The following is a 20,323-nucleotide window of genomic DNA, read 5'->3' on the forward strand; positions in this document are numbered from 1 at the left end:
CATGTGTACATGTGTCTCCCATCCTGAACCCCCCTCCCTCTTCTTCTTTTAAAAGTGCATTTAGGGGAGTTCCCTGGCAGTCCAATGGTTAAGATGCCATGCTTTCACTGCCGAGGCCTGTGTTCAATCCCTGGTCAGAGAACTAAGATCCCACAAGCTGCACGGCACAGCCAAAAAAGCATATACTATGAAAGTAACGTTCTCAATCAATGTCTATAATATAGAGCCCTTTCACTAACCAATGTGTGTGTGTGCACGCGTGTGTGTAAGTCGCTTCAGTCATGTCCGACTCTTTGTGACCCTATGGACGGTAGCTCATCAGACTCCTCCGTCCATGGGATTCTCCAGGCAAGAATACTGGAGTGGGTTGCCATGCCTTCCTCCAGGGGATCTTCCCAACCCAGGGATCGAACCCATGTCTCCTTAAGTTTCCGGCATTGGCAGGCAGGTTCTTTACCACTAGTGCCACTTGGGAAGCCCCTCATAATCCAAGACTCAGCTCAAAAAGTTTTACAACCCAATAGTAAATATAAGTTTCCAATTTGAATGAAGAGTAAAATATACCAGTCAGGACCCTGACCTTACAAAACGGTAATATTCAAAAGAAGCTCACAGTTTAGAGGGGCTTCCCAGGTGGCCCCAGTCGTGAAGAACCTGCCTGCCAAGAGACACAGATTCAATCCCTGGGTTGGAAAGAACTCCTGGGGGAGGAAATAGCAGTCCACCCCAGTATTCTCGCCTGGAGAATCCCATGGATTGGAGCTACACAGCACGCACAATTCAGAATCATCCTACTGTTTTTAGATCCACAGCAATTCTTTTTGTAGTAATTGGATTTACTAACAGTATCGTAATTCTAAAGAACACGTTAAATCCTGTGTGTATGCTCAGTTCTGTCTGCCTCTTTGCAACCCTATGGACTGTAGCCCGCCAGGCTCCTCTGTCCCTGGGATTTTCCAGGCAAGAATACTGGAGTGGGTTGCCATTTCTTCCTCCAGGGGATCCTCCCAACCCAAGGATTGGACCCATGTCTCCTGCATTGGGAGGCAGATTCTTTACCACTGAGCTACCTGGGAAGCCCCAAGTTATATCAGGGATCTCTAAATTCTGGAATCAACTAACAAATGCATTAATCAACTACAAGCAAGTATTAGCCCACATCTATCACCAATGACTCAGACGTTTCTTTCGAATCATTTGACTATTTCATTTTCAAAGTTCTGAAAAGGCCAACAGACCACACAAAGATTTCTTTAGGCTCCTGCTTAACACTGACAGCTTCCGCAAACTTCTGGCTTTGATTCAGGGCCAAAGCATCCATCGCTTCTATTATCTAAATAATAAACCTTAGCAGACCAGTGTTTTATTTTTTTTACTCTTTTAGGCTGTGAGACACAGCCTAGGATCTTATTTCCCCGACCAGGGATAGAATCTGTACCCCCTGCAGTGGAAGCGCGGTCTTAACTACTGGGCCACCAGGGAAGTCCCTCGTCACTCCTAAAACTGTCCTGTTTGCTCGTGTTTGCTGTCTGCCCTCCCCAGCTAGAGGATAAGCTCAAGAGCTGGGCCTCTAAGTTCAGCACGGCTTCCCCAGCACCTGTGTGTCTGGCAGGCACTCTGGGTTTCTTAAGAGTGAAGCTGATCCCACACACATGCGTGGGCTTACTGCTGCCCCTGGGAAGCCCAAATTCTCATTCTGACCACAGCTCCAGCCGTTCTGTGCACCCACTGGACCCACCTTCTGCACTAGGTCCCACAACCACCACTGCCAAGGTGTCTGTCTCCAACCAGCTGAGGCCGAGGTTCAGATCTGTGATTTGGGAGGTGCCCAAGATCAGTCCCTGGCCAGGGGCAGGGCAGAAACAAGGAGATGGGGACATGGGGATATGGGGATGGTCGGCAGACAGGGGCTCAGTCAGGCAAGCCTGCTCTTGAAGTCTCTGTGCACAGGTGTGGGGCCAGGAGGGTGCGGTCTGTCTCTGCTGTTGGGTGCATGTGTGGACGCCATCAGCCTGTTCTCTGGACCCCACATCCCCAGTCATCCTCTACACCTGGGCAGATTCCTAAAAGGGAGTGAGGCCCAGCCAAGACATCTCAAACCAACAAAGCCTTTCCAACCTGGGCTGGATGGGCAGCTAGGCTCCAGGGCTGACATAAGGTCCGCGGAGGCCCACAGGCTCAGAGGCAAAGGGCAACTGGGGTGGGTGAGGGGACGAGGTGGGGCCTCAACCATCTCAGCACCTTCCCCAGAACGTGACTGGAGAGGAGCTTCTGCAGCGACAAGACCAGGAACCCAGCTCCCATGCCCTGGTTCTGCCAGAGCTGCCTGGGGGCCTTGGGGCAGGTCCTGACCCTCTGGCTGTGGGCTTGACGCCGGGGACTATGGGGCATCTTGAAGAGCCCTGGTTGGGGAGGGAACTGAACCCCCTGCAAAGTCCAGAGTCCTGCAAGGCTGTCCCAACTGGGTGCTGCCCACTCTCGCCCCCTGGTGGCTCCAGCCTTGAGTGCAGCTCCCGCCAGTAAGGGCCCAGGTCCTGGGAAAACGTGCTGCGAGGGTAGCAAACTAGCAGAGGCTGGCTTTGAGGCCCACTGCCCTACTCAGCTCCGAAGGGACTCCAGGAAAGCTGGGCAAACAGATGGTGGAGGGGCCCCAGACTTCAGGGTTCTTGCTCAGCCTCCTCTACCACAGAACCCACCCAAGCGTGGAGGGGGCAGGGGTGGGGGTGTGGGGGGGCATGTTTATTCAGAACCAGAGGCTCAACTCAGGCTGCCTCCAGTAATCCTGACACAGAACCCACAGTGCCTTGGGTTAGATTCCTGGGTCAGGGAGATCCCATGAAGGAAATAGCAACCCACTCCTGGACTCTTGTCTGCAAAATGGCACAGGGGAGCCTGGCATGCTGCACACAGTCCATTGGGTCAGTCGACAGTGGAGCACACATGCTTGCTGGGCCAATCTTCCCATTACGACTCCTCCAAAGAATAGAAAACCAAGGCTCAGAGAATACCGGAATGCTGGCTGCCAAGATGCGGGGCAGGGATGTCAGAAGTGCGGGGGCTGTGGTCTCTGCCCTGCTTAGGTGGGGCCAAAGCAAAACATGCCACATAGGCAGATGATGTGGGCAGCTTGGATTGGAAAGGAGATGCTGGGATTCACTGCACCAAAGGGTGGGCGAGACCCCAGATGCCAGTGCAGAGATCCAGGAACCAAGCTGCTCAACAGCCTGTTGTTCAGTTACTGTATGTCTGACTCTTTGCAACCCCACGTACTGCAGCACGCCAGGCTTCCCTCTCCATCTCCCAGGAGTTTGCTGACTGACCTGCAAGATGCCAGATGCTCAACAATGGTCAGCACAAGAGGGACCGGAGAGAGACCAGAATGCACATAGGGTTTCAGTAACATGACCAGCCAGGTGAGCCAGGTCAAGGCACTCAGCCCCCACCAACCCGTATTCTCATTCTAATGAAGTCGATTTTAATCACCAGGGCCTGCCACAAAGCAAATTCGTGTTCTGAGCCCCAAGGGGCCCTTCTGCTTGACATCCATTCTCTCCCACAGCCAGAATCTGGCTGATGGCTACGAAAGAACCTCAGCAAGCCCCAACTGGAATCCCTCCAGTGATCAGTGACTAAACCATGTAGCTGGACACTCAGCAGAGCCAGGGTCTGCCCTGCCAGTGGGTGACAATGACTCCAGATCGTGCACTGCCACACAAGCGACCCAGACGTCTTACCCAATGACAAACATTTCACACAAAGCTCACTCCCCAAGCTGCTGGCTCTCAACTTTTGCTTTATCTTCACCAGGCATGGGGCCACCGTGGTAGGGCAAACAGCTGGGGGGACCCAGGGAGCATGAGGGCCCAAGGGAAGCAGCCAAAACTGAGAAAGCAAAGTCAGAGGCAGATGTCACTGGAAAATAATTTTATTGAGATTCTACCAGCTGTACAATCTGTTCTATTAGGCCCCTTCTTCCTTTGCAATTCGGTCCTTCTTAAGTGGTCCCTGTGGAGAGAAAAGCAGCCAGGTTAGAGACAGAAGGCAGCAGTCACAACTTTCCCAACCCCAGTGGCCAGACTCTGGACTGGTCTCCCCTGCCCTGGCACAAAAGAAGCACCTTTTGTATCAGCACCACATGGGCAGGCTGACAGGTGACAGAAGCTGAAAGCCACCCCCACCCCAGCCTGAGGGCAGCAAGCTAAGTACTCACCATGAAGGCTTTCTTCTCCTCCACAGTCTGGAAGCGACCATGACCAAATTTGGAGGTGGTATCAATAAATTTGAGGTCGATCTTCTCCAGGGCCCGCCGTTTGGTCTGTACCAGCAAGGACTGTGGGCCAAGAGGGGAAGGTTAGAGAGCCAAGCCTTTGCCTGTACCACCTTAGTTCACAGCCCTTCATCTTAGAGGGATGAGGCAAGGATACAGATGAGGAATATATATATAAGCAAGCAACAAACACCTGGGCCAGGCCAGACAGGGAATCTTCTCCTCCTAAGACGTCAGGCATAGCGGTTCCTGCTTTTCCTCCCAACCAACTCCCCTAACAGAGCTCGGCACTCCCAGCCCAGCCTCACCTTGCGCAGAGTGAGCACTCGCTTCTTGGTTCCCACCACGCAGCCTTTGAGCATGACAAAGTCATTGGTCACCTCACCGTAGTGGACAAAGCCACCCTGGAAAGGAGCAAGGTCATTGGGTCAGCACAGATCAAGCATGAGGCTGTAGCCAGGTCTGACAACACCCACGCCCTGGGCCTGCTGGGCCCAGGACAGCCACCTGACCAGAGCTCTTCTCAGAAGGAAGGCAGCAAGGAATACTTCCGCAGTCTGACTCGGGCACTGTGCCCAGCGCTCATTCCAGGGTCTCATCACTGCACAGCTGGCCCCACCCCGCACCAAACAGTCCCCACCACAGCTGGATGCTGCCCAGGGGACCAGTGAACTGTGGGTAAAAACTGATCCTGGCCCTTGTGGGAGGCCTGGGACTCAGGGAAATCCCCGGCCAGACCAGACAGGATTTGCAAGGACAGCTCCCATTACTCACCAGAGGGTTGATGCTCTTGTCAGACAGATCGTAATCAGTAGAGGCATTGTTCTTGATCAGTTTGCCGTCCTTGATGAGGTAGCCCTGACCAATCTTGTAGATCTGAAGGAAGAAATGAGCATAAATATTTGATTAACAAGAAAACAAGGCAGGGACTCAGGTTGACTGGAGGCAAGGACTGCCATTAGGGACAAATGATTCCCCAACTTGGGGGCAGGGTAGCCTGCAAAAGACTCTGGGAAAGCAGTTATGACCTTGACCCTCATGATGGGGCGTCCCAGGCTTGCAGCAAAGAAAAGCTGCCTGGGCCTGAACAATGCCATCCAGGGAGATAAGGGATGGGGCCTCTCCAACACCATGGGACAGAAGAGGATAAACGAGGCTCTCATCCTCAACCCGACCAGAATCACCTTCAAGGATGGCACTTTACAAACCAGGACACTGACGAGTCACAACTGTGCCACCAGGCATGAGCAACTAAGTCCACGTGATGCTCCACCCAGTGGACTGATGACAAGGACCAGAACCCCACACAATCCCCAAAGCGGAGCCACTCTGCTCCCCTAAGGCTGAAGTCTCCACAGGGCCCCCACGTGCACCTCACCTTCTTGTTGATCTCAGTGCGGTGATGGTAGCCTTTCTGCCCAGCCCGAGCCACAGAGAAGGCCACCCGGGCAGGATGCCACGCCCCAATACAGGCAACCTTGCGCAGTCCTCGGTGGGTCTTACGGGGCAGCTTCTTGGTGTGCCAACGGCTGGTGACACCTGGAAGAGACACAGGCTGTTAACATGATGCCTAGCACCATGCCACTGGCCCTTTCGTGCTATGAATGCCCAACTTCAGTTCGTGGTACTTTGTCCAAAGAAATACAACACCTGACTGCAACAATCCTCTCCCTTACTATACCTCCATCCATCCAAGGTGATTATCAGCTTAGACATAACCCTTTTCAGCAACAAGTTCAGGTCTTAGAGAATCATCCCTGTACCAGAATATCATGTGGACCCAAGAGGATTCACGAAGCCCCGAGCCCAGTGTTTTGCAGTGTGTTTGAAAACCATTCACCCCAATCCCACACGCTGACCCAACCACCTGACCAGAGCTGTTCTCAGAAGGAAGGCAGCAAGGAACATTTCCGCAGTCTGACTCGGGCGCTGTGCCCAGCGCTCATTCCAGGGCCTCATCACTGAACAGCGCGGCCCGACATCACTCTCCCAGGGTAACCACAGCAACGCAGGCCACTGCAAAGCTCACCTTTGTAGCCTTTGCCCTTGGTCACCCCAATGACATCAATCATCTCATCCTGGCCAAACACTTGGCTCACAGGGACCTGCTGCTCGAGCCTCTCACGGGCCCAGTCCAGTTTCTCGGCCACAGTGCCTCCGTTCACCTGGACCTCCATGAGGTGGGCCTTCTTCTGGCGCAGAGGAAGAAGGCGCATCTAGAAAGGCACAGGGGATTCAGCGTGAGAGGACCGCAAGCCGGGCCAAACACCAAGAACCTTCCACCAACCAGCTCCCTGTTCCCGACTGGTCGTTTTGGCCAGTGCCTTTGGGGTATCTGCTCTGGTTTACCCTAGCCATCTAGCACGCTGTTAACTGCCAATAAGCCACTTTTTAAAAGAGCAGTGTAAGACTGCAAATACAAGCTATGAGGACCAAAATCCAAACAAAGCTTTTTAAAAGCTGCCCAGTGCTGTACTACTGAGCTACATTTAGTGGACACAGCACGGATCTGTGGTAACGTGGTCACCACTAACCACACAAGACTACTCTTCACTTAGAAATGACAGGTACACACACAGGTTTAACAACTGGGTTATACCCAGTCTAACCCAGAAAACTAAAAGCTAAAGCTAATTCAACTCAAGTCAGCCTCTCAACACTATTTTCAGGTAGGTGCTAGACTACCTACGTAAGTTATGACTCACCAATTCCTTCAACCTGTTTTCCTAAAAACAGGTCATGGTTTTATCTAATTAAGATTCACTGGGGACACAGTGCCCTCTGCTGGTAACAAAAAACCCTGCATGGAGCCACTGGATGCTTTCTCAAGCTACCCTGCGTCCTTATATTCTGGCCCCAGGAACCCAGGTCTCAAGGCAGGGCCTTGGCTGGACTGTTGCTTTTAACAATCTCTCGTCCCCCAGGAAAATACATTTAAGGACCTGAAAATCTTACTGTCCCTAAAATCACGAGGTCTGGCACAAAACCAGTCTGAGCACGGAATCAATTCAGAAGATAACAGAGTGCCCCCCAGAGCCACCGGTGACCACGTAGGCCATCCCTCAGCCGGGCAGCAGCGGGCAGTGACCCTCCCCGTGGCCCTGGCCAGCACTCACCTGGGTGTGGGCAATGACACGGATGACCTGACAGTACTTCTTCATGCTGCTGAAGTCCCTCTCAAGCTGCTTCTTGCCATCTGCGTCCTGCCACTTCTTGCAGTATTTGGTGAAGGCCTTCTTCTTGGACTTATGCCTTCAGGAGCAGAGCAGAGTTGGGGAGGGGGCCCAGGTGCCAGCCTTCATCAGCCCTCCAACGGGTGAGGGGGAGGCACACAGGCACCGTGTGGGGACGGGGCTCATTGCCGGCTTCTAAGGAGCCTTTTCCACCGGCAAGCGGAGCCTGGATGGAGCTCATCGGGCAGAGCCGAGCGGAGCTGAGCAGAGGTCCACAAGGTTAATAATGAAACACGACATTCGGATACACAAATAAATTCTTGCTCCAAGTTAGCCATTAACCAGACCACACACCTGGGGTGGGCTGGGGGTATCAGTTACCACTCTAAACAGACCCCCATACTTGTCAGCAACCTAAAGGATTGCCGAACTGAGGCAGCACCCGAGGTCAACACCAAAGGAAATGTCCCGGGACGCTGCTCCCATTGTTCCTGAGAACTGTTCTGCCCAAGAGGCGACTAAACGTGACACCAAAGCAGCTGCCCTGCCGCCGACTACGGAGCTGAGGCCCCACAAAGCACACAGCCCTTTCCCCTGGCCCAGCCCAGGGTGAGCCGAGCCGCGGCTCCCTTACCAGTTCTTGTAGAAGCGCCTTTTGCACTCGTCGCTGATATGCTCAGCAAAGATGGTCTTAAAGGTCCGGAGGCCTCGGGGTGTTTCCACGTAGCCCACGATGCCCACAATCACCATGGGCGGAGTCTCCACGATGGTCACAGCCTCCACCACTTCCTTCTTGTTCACCTCTGCAAATAAAGTACGTGGTCAAAGCTGAGTGGACTAGCGAGTCCCCACACGCGCCCTTCCAGGCCAGCAATCTGCTTCACCAGACGGGTCTGGAGAAGTCTGCACCTCTCAGGCCTGTCCTCACTGCAGACTGTTCAGCTGGCGCGCAGATATTTTCAACTCAATGAAAACCATCTGGACCCTACTCAACCACGTAAGTCTGGCTCCAGCTCTGGTCTGTTGCAGCCATCTCTAGAGACAAATTCCTTATTGCTTTCAGAATACAAGAATACTAAGTATAGTAAGGCAGTAACACCAGAGCCCAGAAACCGTTTTAACTGTCTAACACTATCTGTTTCAGTCATCAGTGCTACATGTTCTAGTCACTTTTCTACTTCAATTTCCCAGGAAAAAAATACTGCAATGTGCTGCCATTTCCTTTTCCAGGGATCTTACCGACCCAGGGGTCTCCTGCTTGGCAGGCAGGTTCTTTTACCACTGAGCCAGCGGGGGAACCTTTCTGTTCTTTGGCTCTTAACAAATTTACTCACCACGCTCCTTGACTTCATTACACCCCTCTGCCCAGAACAATGCCAGTCACCTGAACTCTGGAATACTAATCAATCCTAAAATATATTTCCATTCTGAAGTCCAGAAGTTCTGTTGATCTCGCCAAAGCCTGCTCCATTCTGACTGCTTGGCCCCATCTAGTCAACTCCAGCTCTCCCATCAGCTAGAAAGATGCAGCATGTACTTACTGGACCCTGGCCTATCGACCTCCCTCACAATGTGGGTCATGCCAGCCTTGTAGCCAAGAAAGGCAGTGAGGTGCACAGGCTTGGAAGAGTCATCCTTGGGGAAGCTCTTCACCTTCCCGCGGTGCCGGCTGCTGCGCTTCCGAGGCAGGAAGCCCAGGGACCCATGCCTGGGAGCAGAGAACTTCCTGTGAGACTAAGAGAAATAGAAGAACATTAGCACCTTCTGAGGAGCTTTGTTCCCAGAGGCCTAGGTTTTAGGAGGATTTCAAGCAATGACGACTCCATGCCAGCAACCCAGGTAAGATATCTACATTCAGAATTAGGTTTAATTATTCGTAATCACACATCCAGAAGGTATTATTCAGTCAAACTTGAACATTTACTTCAACCCCTCAACCCCTCACCTTGTAACTTAAAAACAAACCATCCCCCTTTTCCTCTTTAAAAAGACAAACACACAGCAGAGAGTCGCATTAAGGATCGCTTAACAAGCCTTACACTCAAGATTCTGATCATCATTATTGCCATTTTGCCCAGGGACTCCTTGTCAAAGGGCTGGGTGGTGGACAATGGTACTGAAGGATTCCCCATGCTCCCAACGGGAGCCAAACCGGAAAATGGTGGCCACTAGAATTCGACAGAGCCAAATCAGAACATGACAATCAGCACAGTGTCTCTGTCCGCCCGTCAGTAAGTTCATCATTTCTGGTTTCTGACAACTCTAGAGGCCAAAGGAGTTGTACCAACGTTCCCAGACGTTTCAGAATGAGGCCTCAACAACCCCTGTCCCGAATACCCTCTCCAGCCTGCCGGCCTGGATTTCTGAACCTCTTTAACACTAGAGCCAAACAATCGCACACAAGGTCCTCCTGCCAAAGGGCTCACGACTTGGATCTCAAATGCTGAGATAAAAATCTAGGAATAGTCCATGGTTTGAAAACCGTCGGGCCCAGGCCCCACAAGCCAAGGCCTCTAGCCAGCCGACAGGCAGGCCCCAAACCATCCTCAAGTCCCGGACGTTTTCAGGAAATAGACCTGGCCGCGGGTTCCGCTGAGTGCCCCGTGATATTACAGCAGAACCCCGGCGCCGGGTGAACCGAGATGGCGGGGATGTACCGCGGATTCAGCCCTGCCACCACGACAAAGAGGAAGCCGCCATGACACTACATACCATCCTGCCGTCGGAAGCTGCCGGTAGAGGTCGGCCCGCTAGCCGCGCGAGATATATAAATCCTAGTCTGGCTCCGCCCCTTCCGGCGTGCGAGCGCGCACCCGCGGCAGACGTCGGGTCGCGGGGCCGACGCTGGACTCCATTTCCGCGCATGCTCGTTCTCGCCTTGCTTGCGTTCCGACCAGGGCGTCAGTTTGGTAGGTGGGATTTAGAGGTCCTACGGCGAGCGGCTGGGATCACACTTCCTGAAAATTCTAGGACGCGCCGGCGGAATATCAAAATACTATCGCCCTACAAGCGTTGGACAGTAGCCAACTTTTGAGGAAACGTTGAAACGCGCTATTACGGTGAAGGAAAAGGGTCAGTCACTTCTGGAATTGAATAACCCTATTGGGGCTTCAGTTCCAAAGCGTTTTCTCACGTGGTATATCATTTCCGTCCGGCACTCTAGATCATCGATGTTGCCATTTTGCAGGCATGTCGAAGTGGAATCAGTTGCACAGCCCCCACCAACTCAAAGTTGGAGAGAAAAGACTGAGCCCCTGGTTTTCCTGGTTCCCAACTCAGAGGCGCTTCCCGACACCAGCTTGCCTTTAATGCGTGCTAATTTGGGGTTTCCCCTCCCTCTAGCTCCATCTAGGCCATTTCTCCCAGTATCGGGCTGCGGGGACTGGCGCTTGATTCTAAAGGTCTGAGGCGGAGAAACCCTCACCAGCTGCCGGGTGTCACGAAGCCTGGCTCTCCCTGCCTCCCAGATCCTCTGCATGAAGGACCCTCGCTGATCTCTGCCTGGGCTCGTGGTCACCTAGGAGTCTCCTAGTTGCTCTCCCTGCCGCCAGGCTTGTCCATCCAGATCTAAAAATCATATTATCTTTTGGTTACTTCCCGTGCCCTTCCCCACCCCCACTCCTAGTTATTTCCTCTGGTTTAAGGCTTAACTCCTGAGCCTGCAAGCCAAGAATCTGCCCTAACTAGCTGCTCCAGCCTCTTTTCTGTGGGTGAACACACACACACACACTTTTCCACTTTCCACCTCCATCCCACCCTGTTCTGTTCTTTGATTCTGGGCCTGGCCATTGCTCACACCGTTATTAAGAAAGCGTTCTCATTTAACCTTCACTCCATCCCTCAGTGGCAGTGTTGAGAGTCCTCAGCCCCTTATTGGAAATCTTTGGGGCCAGATCTGTTTCCAAATTCAGCATTTTTCATGTTTTAGATAATATCATGCAATATGGTGCACATACTGTATATTATGTAATCCTCCCTAAGCTCTTTAATGAAACACATTAATTCTGTAAAGAGACATGAATATTCACATGGAGTGGAATAAATAGCCCCACAGTTCAAGGCTAACTGTGCTGCCTAAAAAATTCAGATTACTTTCGTTTTTGCCACCAACTGACTTAAGTTTTTTCATAATTCAATTTACAGCAATATGGATGGACCTAGAGAGTATCATACTGAGTGAAGACAGAAAAAGACAAATACTGTGATATCACTCATGGAATCTAAAATATGATACGAATGAACTTATTTACCAAACAGAAGCAGACTCACATAGAAGACAAAGGTATGCTTACCAAAGAGAAAAAGGGTTAGGGAAGGAATGAATTGGGAGATTGGGATTAGATACAAATTTCTGTATATAAAATAGAGAAACAAGGTCCTACTATATGCCACAGGGAACTATATTCAATATCCTATAATAAACCATAGTGGAAAAGAATATGAAAAAGAATATATGACCAAATCACTCTCCTTTATACCAGAAACTTAACATTATAAATAACAACTTTTTATTTCAGAATGGCAGACAAGGAATTATGGCCCACACTGTCCCTTTTTATAGAGAAAACTAAGTTCAGGCCAAAAAGGAATAATTTGGCAAAAGTCATACAATTAAGAAAGGACAGAGCTCAAGCCTGATTCTAGGTTAGGTTTTCATGACATCAGACTCAGGGTTCAGTCGCCTCTTCACTGGAAAAGGAGCTCCGGGGTCCTGAGTCACTCATTCGCTCAATAAGAAATTCTTCCTGAAGTCTTGCTGCATGTCAGATGCTGCACCAGGCTGTGGGAATGACACAAAAGGGAAGGGGGCAGGGCACAACCTTTGAAAGAATGACAAATCCCAAGGACACCACGTACTGATTAAAACCAAGTAGGTCCAAAACAACAGACTAGTCCGCTTCCACTAGACCTTGAGCCTCAGTGTACGCTCACTGGAACACATCAGCAAGCTACCGGCACACTGGCCAGTTCCGAGCCAGCCATCAAAGATGAGAAAGGGGCACTGGCCCAGTTCCAGCCTGGCCTTTCGCATGCTGTACTTACTCTGCATATAAGTTAAATTTACAGTGTGGCAATATACAGTCTTGCCATACTCCTTTCCCATTTTGAACCAGTCTGTTGTTTCATGTCCGGTTCTAACTGTTGCTTCTTTTCTTTTTTTTCTAACTGTTGCTTCTTGACCTGCATACAGGTTTCTCAGGAGAGAGAAGTAAGGTGGTCTGGTATTCCCATCTTTTAAGAATTTTTCACAGTTTGTTGTGATCCACACAGTCAAAGTCTTCAGCATAGTCATTGAAGCAGAAGCAGATTTTTTCTGGAATTCCCTTGTTTTTTCTGTGATCCAACAGATGTTGGCAATTTGATCTCCGGTTCCTCTGTCTTTTCTAAATCCAGCTTGTACATCTGAAAGTTTTTGGTTCATGTACTGTGGAAGCTTAGCTTGAAGGATTTTGAGCATGACCTTGTTAGCATGTGAAATGAGCGCAGTTGTACAGTAATTTGAACATTCTTTGGTGTTGCCTTTCTTTGGGATTGGAATGAAAATTGACCTTTTCCAGTTTTGTGGTCTCTGCTGAGTTTTCCGAATTTGCTGATATATTGAGTGCAGCACTTTAACAGCATCATCTTTTCCAGTTCTGTGGCCTCTGCTGAGTTTTCTAAATTTGCTGGCATATTAAGTATAGCACTTTAACAGCATCATCTTTTAGAATTTTAAATAGCTCTGCTTGAATTCCATCACCTCCACTAGCTTTGTTCGTAGTAATGCTTCCTAAGGCCCACTTGACTTCACACCCCAGGATGTCTGGCTCTAGGTGAGTGACCACACCATCATGGTTATCGGAGTCATTAAGAACTGTTTTGTATAGTCCGTCTGTGTATTCCTGCCACTTCTTAATCTCTTCTGCTTCTGTTAGGTCCTTGCCATTTCTGTCCTTTATTGTGCTCATCTTTGCATGAAATATTCCTTCATTAATGCCAGTTTTCTTGAAGAGATCTCTAGTCTTTCCCATTCTATTGTTTTCCTCTAGAGATATTGCCTCAGGCCTCAGCTTTCCCATCTGTCAGGTGAAGGATTCATTCATTCATTCAGCAAATGTGTACCGAGCCCACTGTGCCTAAGAACGACAAAAGGTCAACTAAAGATGGGGATCAAATTGCCAACATCCACTGGATCATCGAAAAAGAGAGTTCCAGAAAAACATCTGCCTTATTGACTATGCCAAAACCTTTGACTGTGTAGATCACAACAAACTGTGGAAAATTCTAAAAGAGATGGGAGTACCAGACCACCTGACCTGCCTCATGAGAAATCTGTATGCAGGTCAGGAAGCAACAGTTAGAACTGTACATGGAACAACAGACTGGTTCCAAATCAGGAAAGGAGTATGTCAAGGCTCTATATTGTCACCCTGCTTATTTAACTTATATGCAGAGTACATCATGAGAAATGCTGGGCTGGATGAACCACAAGCTGGAATCAAGATTGCCGGGAGAAATATCAATAACCTCAGATATGCAGATGACACCATCTGCATCTTATGGCAGAAAGCGAAGAAAAACTAAAAAGCCCCTTGATGAAAGTGAAAGAGGAAAGTGAAAAAGTTGGCTTAAAACTCGACATTCAGAAAACTAAGATCATGGCATCCAGTCCCATCACTTCATGGCAAATAGATGGGGAAACAGTGGAAACAGTGTCAGACTTTATTTTGGGGGGCTCTAAAATCACTGCAGATTGTGACTGCAGCCATGAAATTAAAAGACACTTGCCCCTTGGAAGAAAAACTATGACCAACCTAGATAGCACATTAAAAAGCAAAGACATTACTTTGCCAAGAAAGGTCCGTCTAGTCAAGGTTATGGTTTTTCCAGTAGTCATGTATAGATGTGATAGTTGGACTATAAAGAAAGCTGACCACTGAAGAATTGATGCTTTTGAACTGTGGTGTTGGAGAAGACTCTTGAGAGTCCCTTGGACTGCAAGGAGATCTGACCAGTCAATCCTAAAGGAAATCAGTCTTGAATGTTCATTGGAAGGACTGATGCTGAAGCTGAAACTCCAATACTTTGGCCACCTGATGTGAAGACCTAACTCATTTGAAAAGACCCTGATGCTGGGAAAGATTAAGGGCAGGAGGAGAAGGAGACGACAGAGGGTGAGATGGTTGGATGGCATCACTGACTCGATGAATATGAATTTGAGTAAGCTCCAGGAGTTGGTGATGGACAGGGAAACCTGGCATGCTGCAGTCCATGGGGTCGCAAAGAGTCAGACACAACTGAGCAACTGAACTGAACTGAAAGATGGGGATAAAGTATGGCTTTCACTATTCCTTGCAAGCCATCAGGTGGATGACCAGGAAAAGGACCCTGAGAGTCGACACGAACGATCAGAATCAGGAGATCTTTAGGATCTATAGGATCTGGGGACTATTTGTATGAGTCACTGTTAGGGGCCTGGGAGAGCAAGCAGAGATAGCAGGAGTTAAGATAACCATTTTGGAATATTGGGTAGATAGTGTTACTTTTGGGGCTTCCCTGGTAGCTTAGCTGGTAAAGAATCCACCTGCAATGCCGGAGACCCTGGTTCGATTCCTGAATCGGGAAGATCCCCTGGAGAAGGGGTAGGCTACCCACTCCAGTATTCTTGGGCTTCCCTGGTGGTTCAGATGGTAAACAATCTGCCTGCATTGCGCGAGACCTGGGTTGGATTCCTGAGTTGGGAAGGTCCCCTGGAGGAGGGCTTGGCAGCCCGCTCCAGTATTCTTACCTGGAGAATCCCCAAGGACAGAGGAGTCTGGCAAGCTACAGGCCATGGGGTTGTAAAGAGTCTGAGCGACTAAGCACAGCACAGTGTTACTTTTATAAAGGATAGATTAACTTCTGTGTATAAGTTTAGAATCATTTATGGAGTTAACTGTATCATCTCTTCTTCTAAGAACAAGTCTAAGGCTATACAGCAAGATGTATGCAAATCAACAAGAAGAAACTAAGAATGTGAGAGAAGGGAAATAATATGAAGCCAGAGAGGGATTGATGGCAAAAGCTCAGCTTCTCTGTATATACCAGTGCAGAATTGAATCACGCAGAGGGTTTTGGCTGAAGCAGGAAATAAAAGCTTTATTGCTTTGCCAGGCAAAGGGCTTGGGAGTTTGGTGAGAAGTTTTATGGCAATAGATCTCGGTGAGGTTGCTGATAAGATTAAGGGTATGTGTAGGGTCTCTGATGAGCTTCTCTGATGCCTTAAATCTTTTTTTTTTTCGTTGACATTTATTTATTTGGCTACCTTCGGTCTTAGTTATGGCACATGAGATCTTTCATTGCAACAGGAACTTTCTAGTTGTGGCGTGTGGCTCCAGAGCATGTGGGCTCAGTAGTTATGGTGTGGAGGCTTAGTTACTTTGTGCCAGGTGAGATCCTAGGTCCTGGACCAGACTTGAACCTGCGTCTCCTGCATTTTGAGGCAGATTCTTAACCACTGGACAGTCTCTTTAATCTTTCCTCAGCCAAAGTTTCTTGGCTGTACCTCCCTTGATTAGCAACTGTTGGAACTGGCCTTTTGGAACTCGGGGAAGGTCATGGAGGCTGGAGTCTTGCCTACAAGAAACGGGGGACAAAAAGGCCTCCATGACCGGGAACCCGACGGGGCACCACTCAGTTTCAGGATCACACCCAAAACACACATTATAGACCACTGTTCATGCCATAGTAGTCCTTCCATTTGGCTTCAAGCCTCTTCCAGCCAAATACAAAAGATAAATATGATTAGTAACATGATTCACAACATCCACATGATAAACACTGGCCAAAGGAATCCACTGTGCCTGGAATAAGGCTTTAAAGAAATTTCTCAGGGAGATAGGGTTCTCCGAAAGGGATCAAAATGGGATGCAGCTAATGACACCCCACAGTGAATACACAGTTAAGCACATTTGTGCAGACCAGTGAAATCCGGGTGACACACCGAGCCCATCTGGGCGAGCTGTTTACAGCAGGTCAAAACAAAGGAGGTAGGTTACTTGATCCCTGATTACTGATTTAATCCAAAGAAAAAATCAAGAGTCTGGAAAGAAATGAACTGACTGTTCATAAATGGTCCTCTGTCAATAGTTTTTCAAAATGGAGCTAGTAAGGAATGGAAAAGGGCCCATGTTTTGCTCAAATCATTGAAGGGCAGTTATTCTCTGCTGCTAGGTAAAACCCAAGGTGTGGACCAGCCTTGGCGGCAGGAGGTTAGGAGGACCAGAAAAGCAGAATGGAGAAGCACAGGGGGATTCCCTGGTGGTCTGGTGGTTAGGACACAGCTCTCTCACTTCCAGGGCCCCAGGTTCAATCCCTCTGCTTTCTTTCATAGCAGAAAGAGAAGAAAAAAAAAATGGAGAAGTGTGAGGGCAAGAGGGAAGAGAGGACTTGAGTGAGGCAGTTTTGTCATGAGTGTATTTCAGTGTCCATCTCTCTTGTTGTTGTCCAGTCATTAAGTTGTGTCTGACTGTGACCCCATGGACTGCAGAACACCAGGCTTCCCTGTCCTTCACTATCTCCCTGACTCAAACTCATGTCCACTGAGTCAGTGATGTCATCCAACTGTCTCATCCTCCCTTTCCCCCTTCTCTTGCACTCAATCTTTTCCAGCATCAGGGTATTTTCCGATGAGTCGGCTCTTCGCATCAGGTGGCCAAAGTATTGGAGCTTCAGCTTCAGCATCAGTCCTTCCAATGAATATTCAGGGTTGATTTCCTTTAGGATTGACTGGTTTGATCTCCTTGCAGTCCAAGAGAATCTCAAGAGTCTTCTCCAACACCACAGTTTAAAAGCATCAATTCTTCGGCGCTCAGCCTTCTTTAAGGTCCAACTCTCACATCCGTACATGACCACTGGAAAAAACAATTTTGACTATATGGACCTCTGTCAGCAAAGTGATGACTCTGCTTTTTAATACACTGTCTGGGTTTGTCATCTCTCTTGCCAGACCATAAGCTTCATGGTGGCCGAGATTGCAGGGCCTAGCTCCGAGAAGGCTCAGGCTGTCATTTGTCAGGTGTGGGCATGAACACAGCAGGCCCCACCTAAACTTCATAGCTTCAGAGGCTGCCTCCCTTACCCATTGAGGCAACAATGCTCCCTCTTTGACAAGAGTTCACACCCTGACCTTTTGTGCTGTCACTGATTGTTGCACAACCTCCTGGCTCAGCTGGCCAGAACGCCAGTTACTATGAGCTTGTGGCATGAGTGCAGCTCCATGCCCCCAGAACGGGAGGCTGGGCACAGAGCCTCTGGGTCATGAAGGCCCCTCTCCCGGCTCCTCCACCACCATCTGTCAAGGTGATGCGCCGCAGAATGGAAGCGGGCTTGCCCGAGGCACCTGGCAGCTCCTGCTCCTGTGTGGGCCCAGCCTGCTGAGATTCTACCGGCCGCTTCTGGGGCTGCAGGCAGCCGTGGCAAACATGGCTTCCCACTGCCTGCCTCTCTACATGCTGGGCTTCTGCGTCTTCTGGGGCAGCAATCTACAGGTGACGGGGGCGCTCTTCCTGGCCCAGAGGCTGTGCATGGAGGTGCTGCTGCCCGTCCAGCAGACCTTGTGGCGGCTGCTGACCATCGCGCGGGGCTGGGGCCTTCAGCTGCTGGCCACCCTGATGCACAGAGCCTGCCGCTGCGTCCCATGGCTCCAGCGGCACTTGCGATGGGAGGCCCACCTCGCTCTGCTGTCTGTGGCCCAGTGTGCCTACTACAGCCTGGTCGACTTCCACCATGAGCACAGCAAGGCCTTGGAGCTGCTGCCACAGGCTGTGTTGCAGCAGACGGCTGTGTCCCTGCTGCTCCGCTGCCTGGACAGGCTGGGGGTGGCCATGGGACAGGTGGCCAGGGCCCTGTGGGGCGGTGGCCTGCAGTCCCTGGGATGGGCTAGGCTGCGCAAGGCACCCTCCAAAGATCTGGATGCGGTCACCACCGTCCTTCCAGTGACCACCATTCCTTTTAGCCAGCGCTTCCCTGGGCCTGACCCGGCCACCCTGAGCGGGCTCAGGCCAGCCTCCGTCAGCCTGTGCCTAGTGGTTGAGGACAAGGATGCCAGCGAGGGAGAAGGAGGCTGCAGTCTGGGGGCCAGCAAGGTGCCCATTAGCACCAGGTTCCACAGCAGTAGCACAAGCAAGACAGACTTCAGATCTTCATCCAGGCAAGCCCTCGCACAACAAGTCAAGGCAACCTGTATTCTTATTGTTCTTCTGTATATCTACGCTGCGTGTCTCTTTGTGCAGGTCTTAAAATAAATGACTAAGTGTGCGCCAGCCTCCGAAATGTCCGTGGTTTACCTTTGTCAATCAGAGATTGACTGGCATCAGATCTGTTCACCCAAGCCTTTGCTGAGCCGGGGGCAAGGGTGGGTGGTACTCAGTGTGCAAGACACGTTGAGTGCCAGGGCCTGGGCTAGGGGGCCTGGTTTCAGCTCTGTCGCTTCTGTGTGTTCTTGGCAAAGTTCCTGGACCCTTCTGGGCCTCAGTTTCCTTTTCTGTAAAATGTGGATAAAAAAGCTCCAGAGAGAGGGGATATATAAAAATAAGTCATTTGTAAGTTGTAGAATGTTCTTCCCTCTCAATTATCCTAACAGAGCATACAAGGCCTTCTTGGAGAACACTTAGATTCTACTAAAGGACATAAAAAGAAGACCAGAATAAAGACGGACATAGTTCATGGGTGAACTAACCTAATGTCTTAAAGGAGTCAATTTTCTCCAAATTATAAAGTCATTAGGATTACAACCCAAATCCCAAGGCATTTGGGGCAGGGAGGGAAGCACTCATAAACTGATCCTAAGATGTACATGGAAAATCAAGGTCCTTAAAATCTTAAGGCATTTTAAAAAAAGCAGAGCTAAGGTGGGAGCCTTGCTCTACCAAATATTAAGACATATTACAAAATCACAGTAATTAAAACAATGTGGCAGAAAAAGCAGGCAGACAAATAGAATGCAGAGTCCAGACATAAGCTGGCTACAAATGGGAACTTGGTACAAATAGGTACTTAGTACATTGAAAAGGTGATATCACAAATGAATGGGGAGGGACTTCCCTGGTGGTCCAGTGCCCAAGGGCCTCACTGCCAAGGTGGTTGTTGGTTTTCAGTGGCTAAGTTGCGTCCAACTCTTTGCGACCCTATGGACTACAGCACACCAGGCTCCTCTGTCCTTCACTGTCTCCCAGAGTTTGCTCAAACTCATGTCCACTGAGTCATTGATGCTATCTAACCATCTCATCCTCTGCCACCCCTTCTCCTTTGGCCTTCAGTCTTTCCCAGCATTGGGGTCTTTAATCAGCTCTTCACCACTGCCAAGGGCCTTGGTTCCATCTCCGGTTGGGGAACAAAGATCCCACAAGTCCTGCAGCATGGACAAAACGAAAAAACAAAACAGTAGGGAGAGCAGGGATTATTTAGCAGATAGAGTTGGAGAAGCTGGTTCACCACATGAAAAAATAAATTAACGTGGGTTTTTCTAGTTGGTTCAATAGTGCTCTCCCAAAGACAACAGTTCAACAATTCAGTCGCTCAGTCGTGTCCAACTCTGCGACCCCACGGACTGCAGCACGCCAGGCCTCCCTGTCCATCACCAACTCCCGGAGTTTACTCAAACTCATGTCCATTGAGTCAGTGATGCCATCCAACCATCTCATCCCTAAGACATGCCCATCTAAAACCTGTGAATGTGGCCCTATTTGGGGAAAGGGTCTTTGCCAAGGATACTTTGAACTGAGGATCTAGAGATTAGGTCATCCTGAATTAGGATGGGGCCTAACCCTAATGACAGGCATCTTAATAAGAGAAGCTAAGGGAGGAGAAAAAGAAGGGAAGGCCGCGAGAAGAGGGAAACAGATTAGCCAAGGGGTGCTGATGC

General features: G+C 49.9%; 2 protein-coding genes and 5 non-coding genes across 7 annotated transcripts; 1 reads left to right on the forward strand and 6 right to left on the reverse strand.

Annotated features, from left to right (window-relative positions):
* Positions 1 to 1,177: 1,177 nt before the first annotated feature.
* On the reverse strand, positions 1,178 to 1,312 carry LOC139183356 (small nucleolar RNA SNORA2/SNORA34 family). Its single transcript, XR_011566951.1, has one exon. It is a non-coding gene; the product is annotated as a small nucleolar RNA SNORA2/SNORA34 family (small nucleolar RNA).
* A 2,597-nt stretch (positions 1,313 to 3,909) lies between these two features.
* On the reverse strand, positions 3,910 to 10,320 carry RPL3 (ribosomal protein L3). Its single transcript, XM_019961830.2, has 10 exons — positions 10,153 to 10,320; positions 8,982 to 9,174; positions 8,075 to 8,243; positions 7,384 to 7,519; positions 6,297 to 6,483; positions 5,646 to 5,806; positions 5,042 to 5,143; positions 4,576 to 4,671; positions 4,211 to 4,330; positions 3,910 to 4,005 (listed from the first exon to the last, which is right to left on the reverse strand). The coding sequence occupies exons 1-10, from the start codon at positions 10,303 to 10,305 to the stop codon at positions 3,961 to 3,963; spliced, it is 1,362 nt and encodes a 453-aa protein (XP_019817389.2). The 5' UTR covers positions 10,306 to 10,320; the 3' UTR covers positions 3,910 to 3,960.
* On the reverse strand, positions 4,784 to 4,877 carry LOC139183366 (small nucleolar RNA U83B). Its single transcript, XR_011566961.1, has one exon. It is a non-coding gene; the product is annotated as a small nucleolar RNA U83B (small nucleolar RNA).
* Positions 6,144 to 6,237, reverse strand: LOC139183365 (small nucleolar RNA U83B). The gene has a single exon (XR_011566960.1). It is a non-coding gene; the product is annotated as a small nucleolar RNA U83B (small nucleolar RNA).
* LOC139183370 (small nucleolar RNA U82P) lies at positions 7,520 to 7,575 on the reverse strand. Its single transcript, XR_011566963.1, has one exon. It is a non-coding gene; the product is annotated as a small nucleolar RNA U82P (small nucleolar RNA).
* Positions 9,626 to 9,689, reverse strand: LOC139183345 (small nucleolar RNA SNORD43). The gene has a single exon (XR_011566940.1). It is a non-coding gene; the product is annotated as a small nucleolar RNA SNORD43 (small nucleolar RNA).
* A 47-nt stretch (positions 10,321 to 10,367) lies between the features above and the next one.
* Positions 10,368 to 18,732, forward strand: LOC139183252 (uncharacterized). The gene is made up of 3 exons (XM_070790437.1): positions 10,368 to 10,512; positions 11,584 to 11,722; positions 17,071 to 18,732. Exon 3 carries the CDS (start codon positions 17,664 to 17,666, stop codon positions 18,702 to 18,704), a length of 1,041 nt encoding a protein of 346 aa, XP_070646538.1. The 5' UTR covers positions 10,368 to 10,512; positions 11,584 to 11,722; positions 17,071 to 17,663; the 3' UTR covers positions 18,705 to 18,732.
* The last annotated feature ends 1,591 nt before the right edge of the window (positions 18,733 to 20,323 follow it).

This window comes from Bos indicus, chromosome 5, assembly GCF_029378745.1.
Source record: "Bos indicus isolate NIAB-ARS_2022 breed Sahiwal x Tharparkar chromosome 5, NIAB-ARS_B.indTharparkar_mat_pri_1.0, whole genome shotgun sequence".
NCBI classification, from domain to species: Eukaryota; Metazoa; Chordata; class Mammalia; order Artiodactyla; family Bovidae; genus Bos; species Bos indicus.

Coding starts and splice junctions, on each gene's coding strand:
- RPL3 (XM_019961830.2), bottom strand. CDS start 10,305: ATGCGCGGAAATGGAGTCCAGCGTCGGCCCCGCGACCCGACGTCTGCC. Junction 5,807..6,296: donor CAAGGGCAAAGGCTACAAAG/GTGAGCTTTGCA, acceptor TGTCTCTTCCAG/GTGTCACCAGCCGTTGGCAC. Junction 4,006..4,210: donor AGGAGAAGAAAGCCTTCATG/GTGAGTACTTAG, acceptor TTCTCTCCACAG/GGACCACTTAAGAAGGACCG.
- LOC139183252 (XM_070790437.1), top strand. CDS start 17,664: ATGAGTGCAGCTCCATGCCCCCAGAACGGGAGGCTGGGCACAGAGCCT.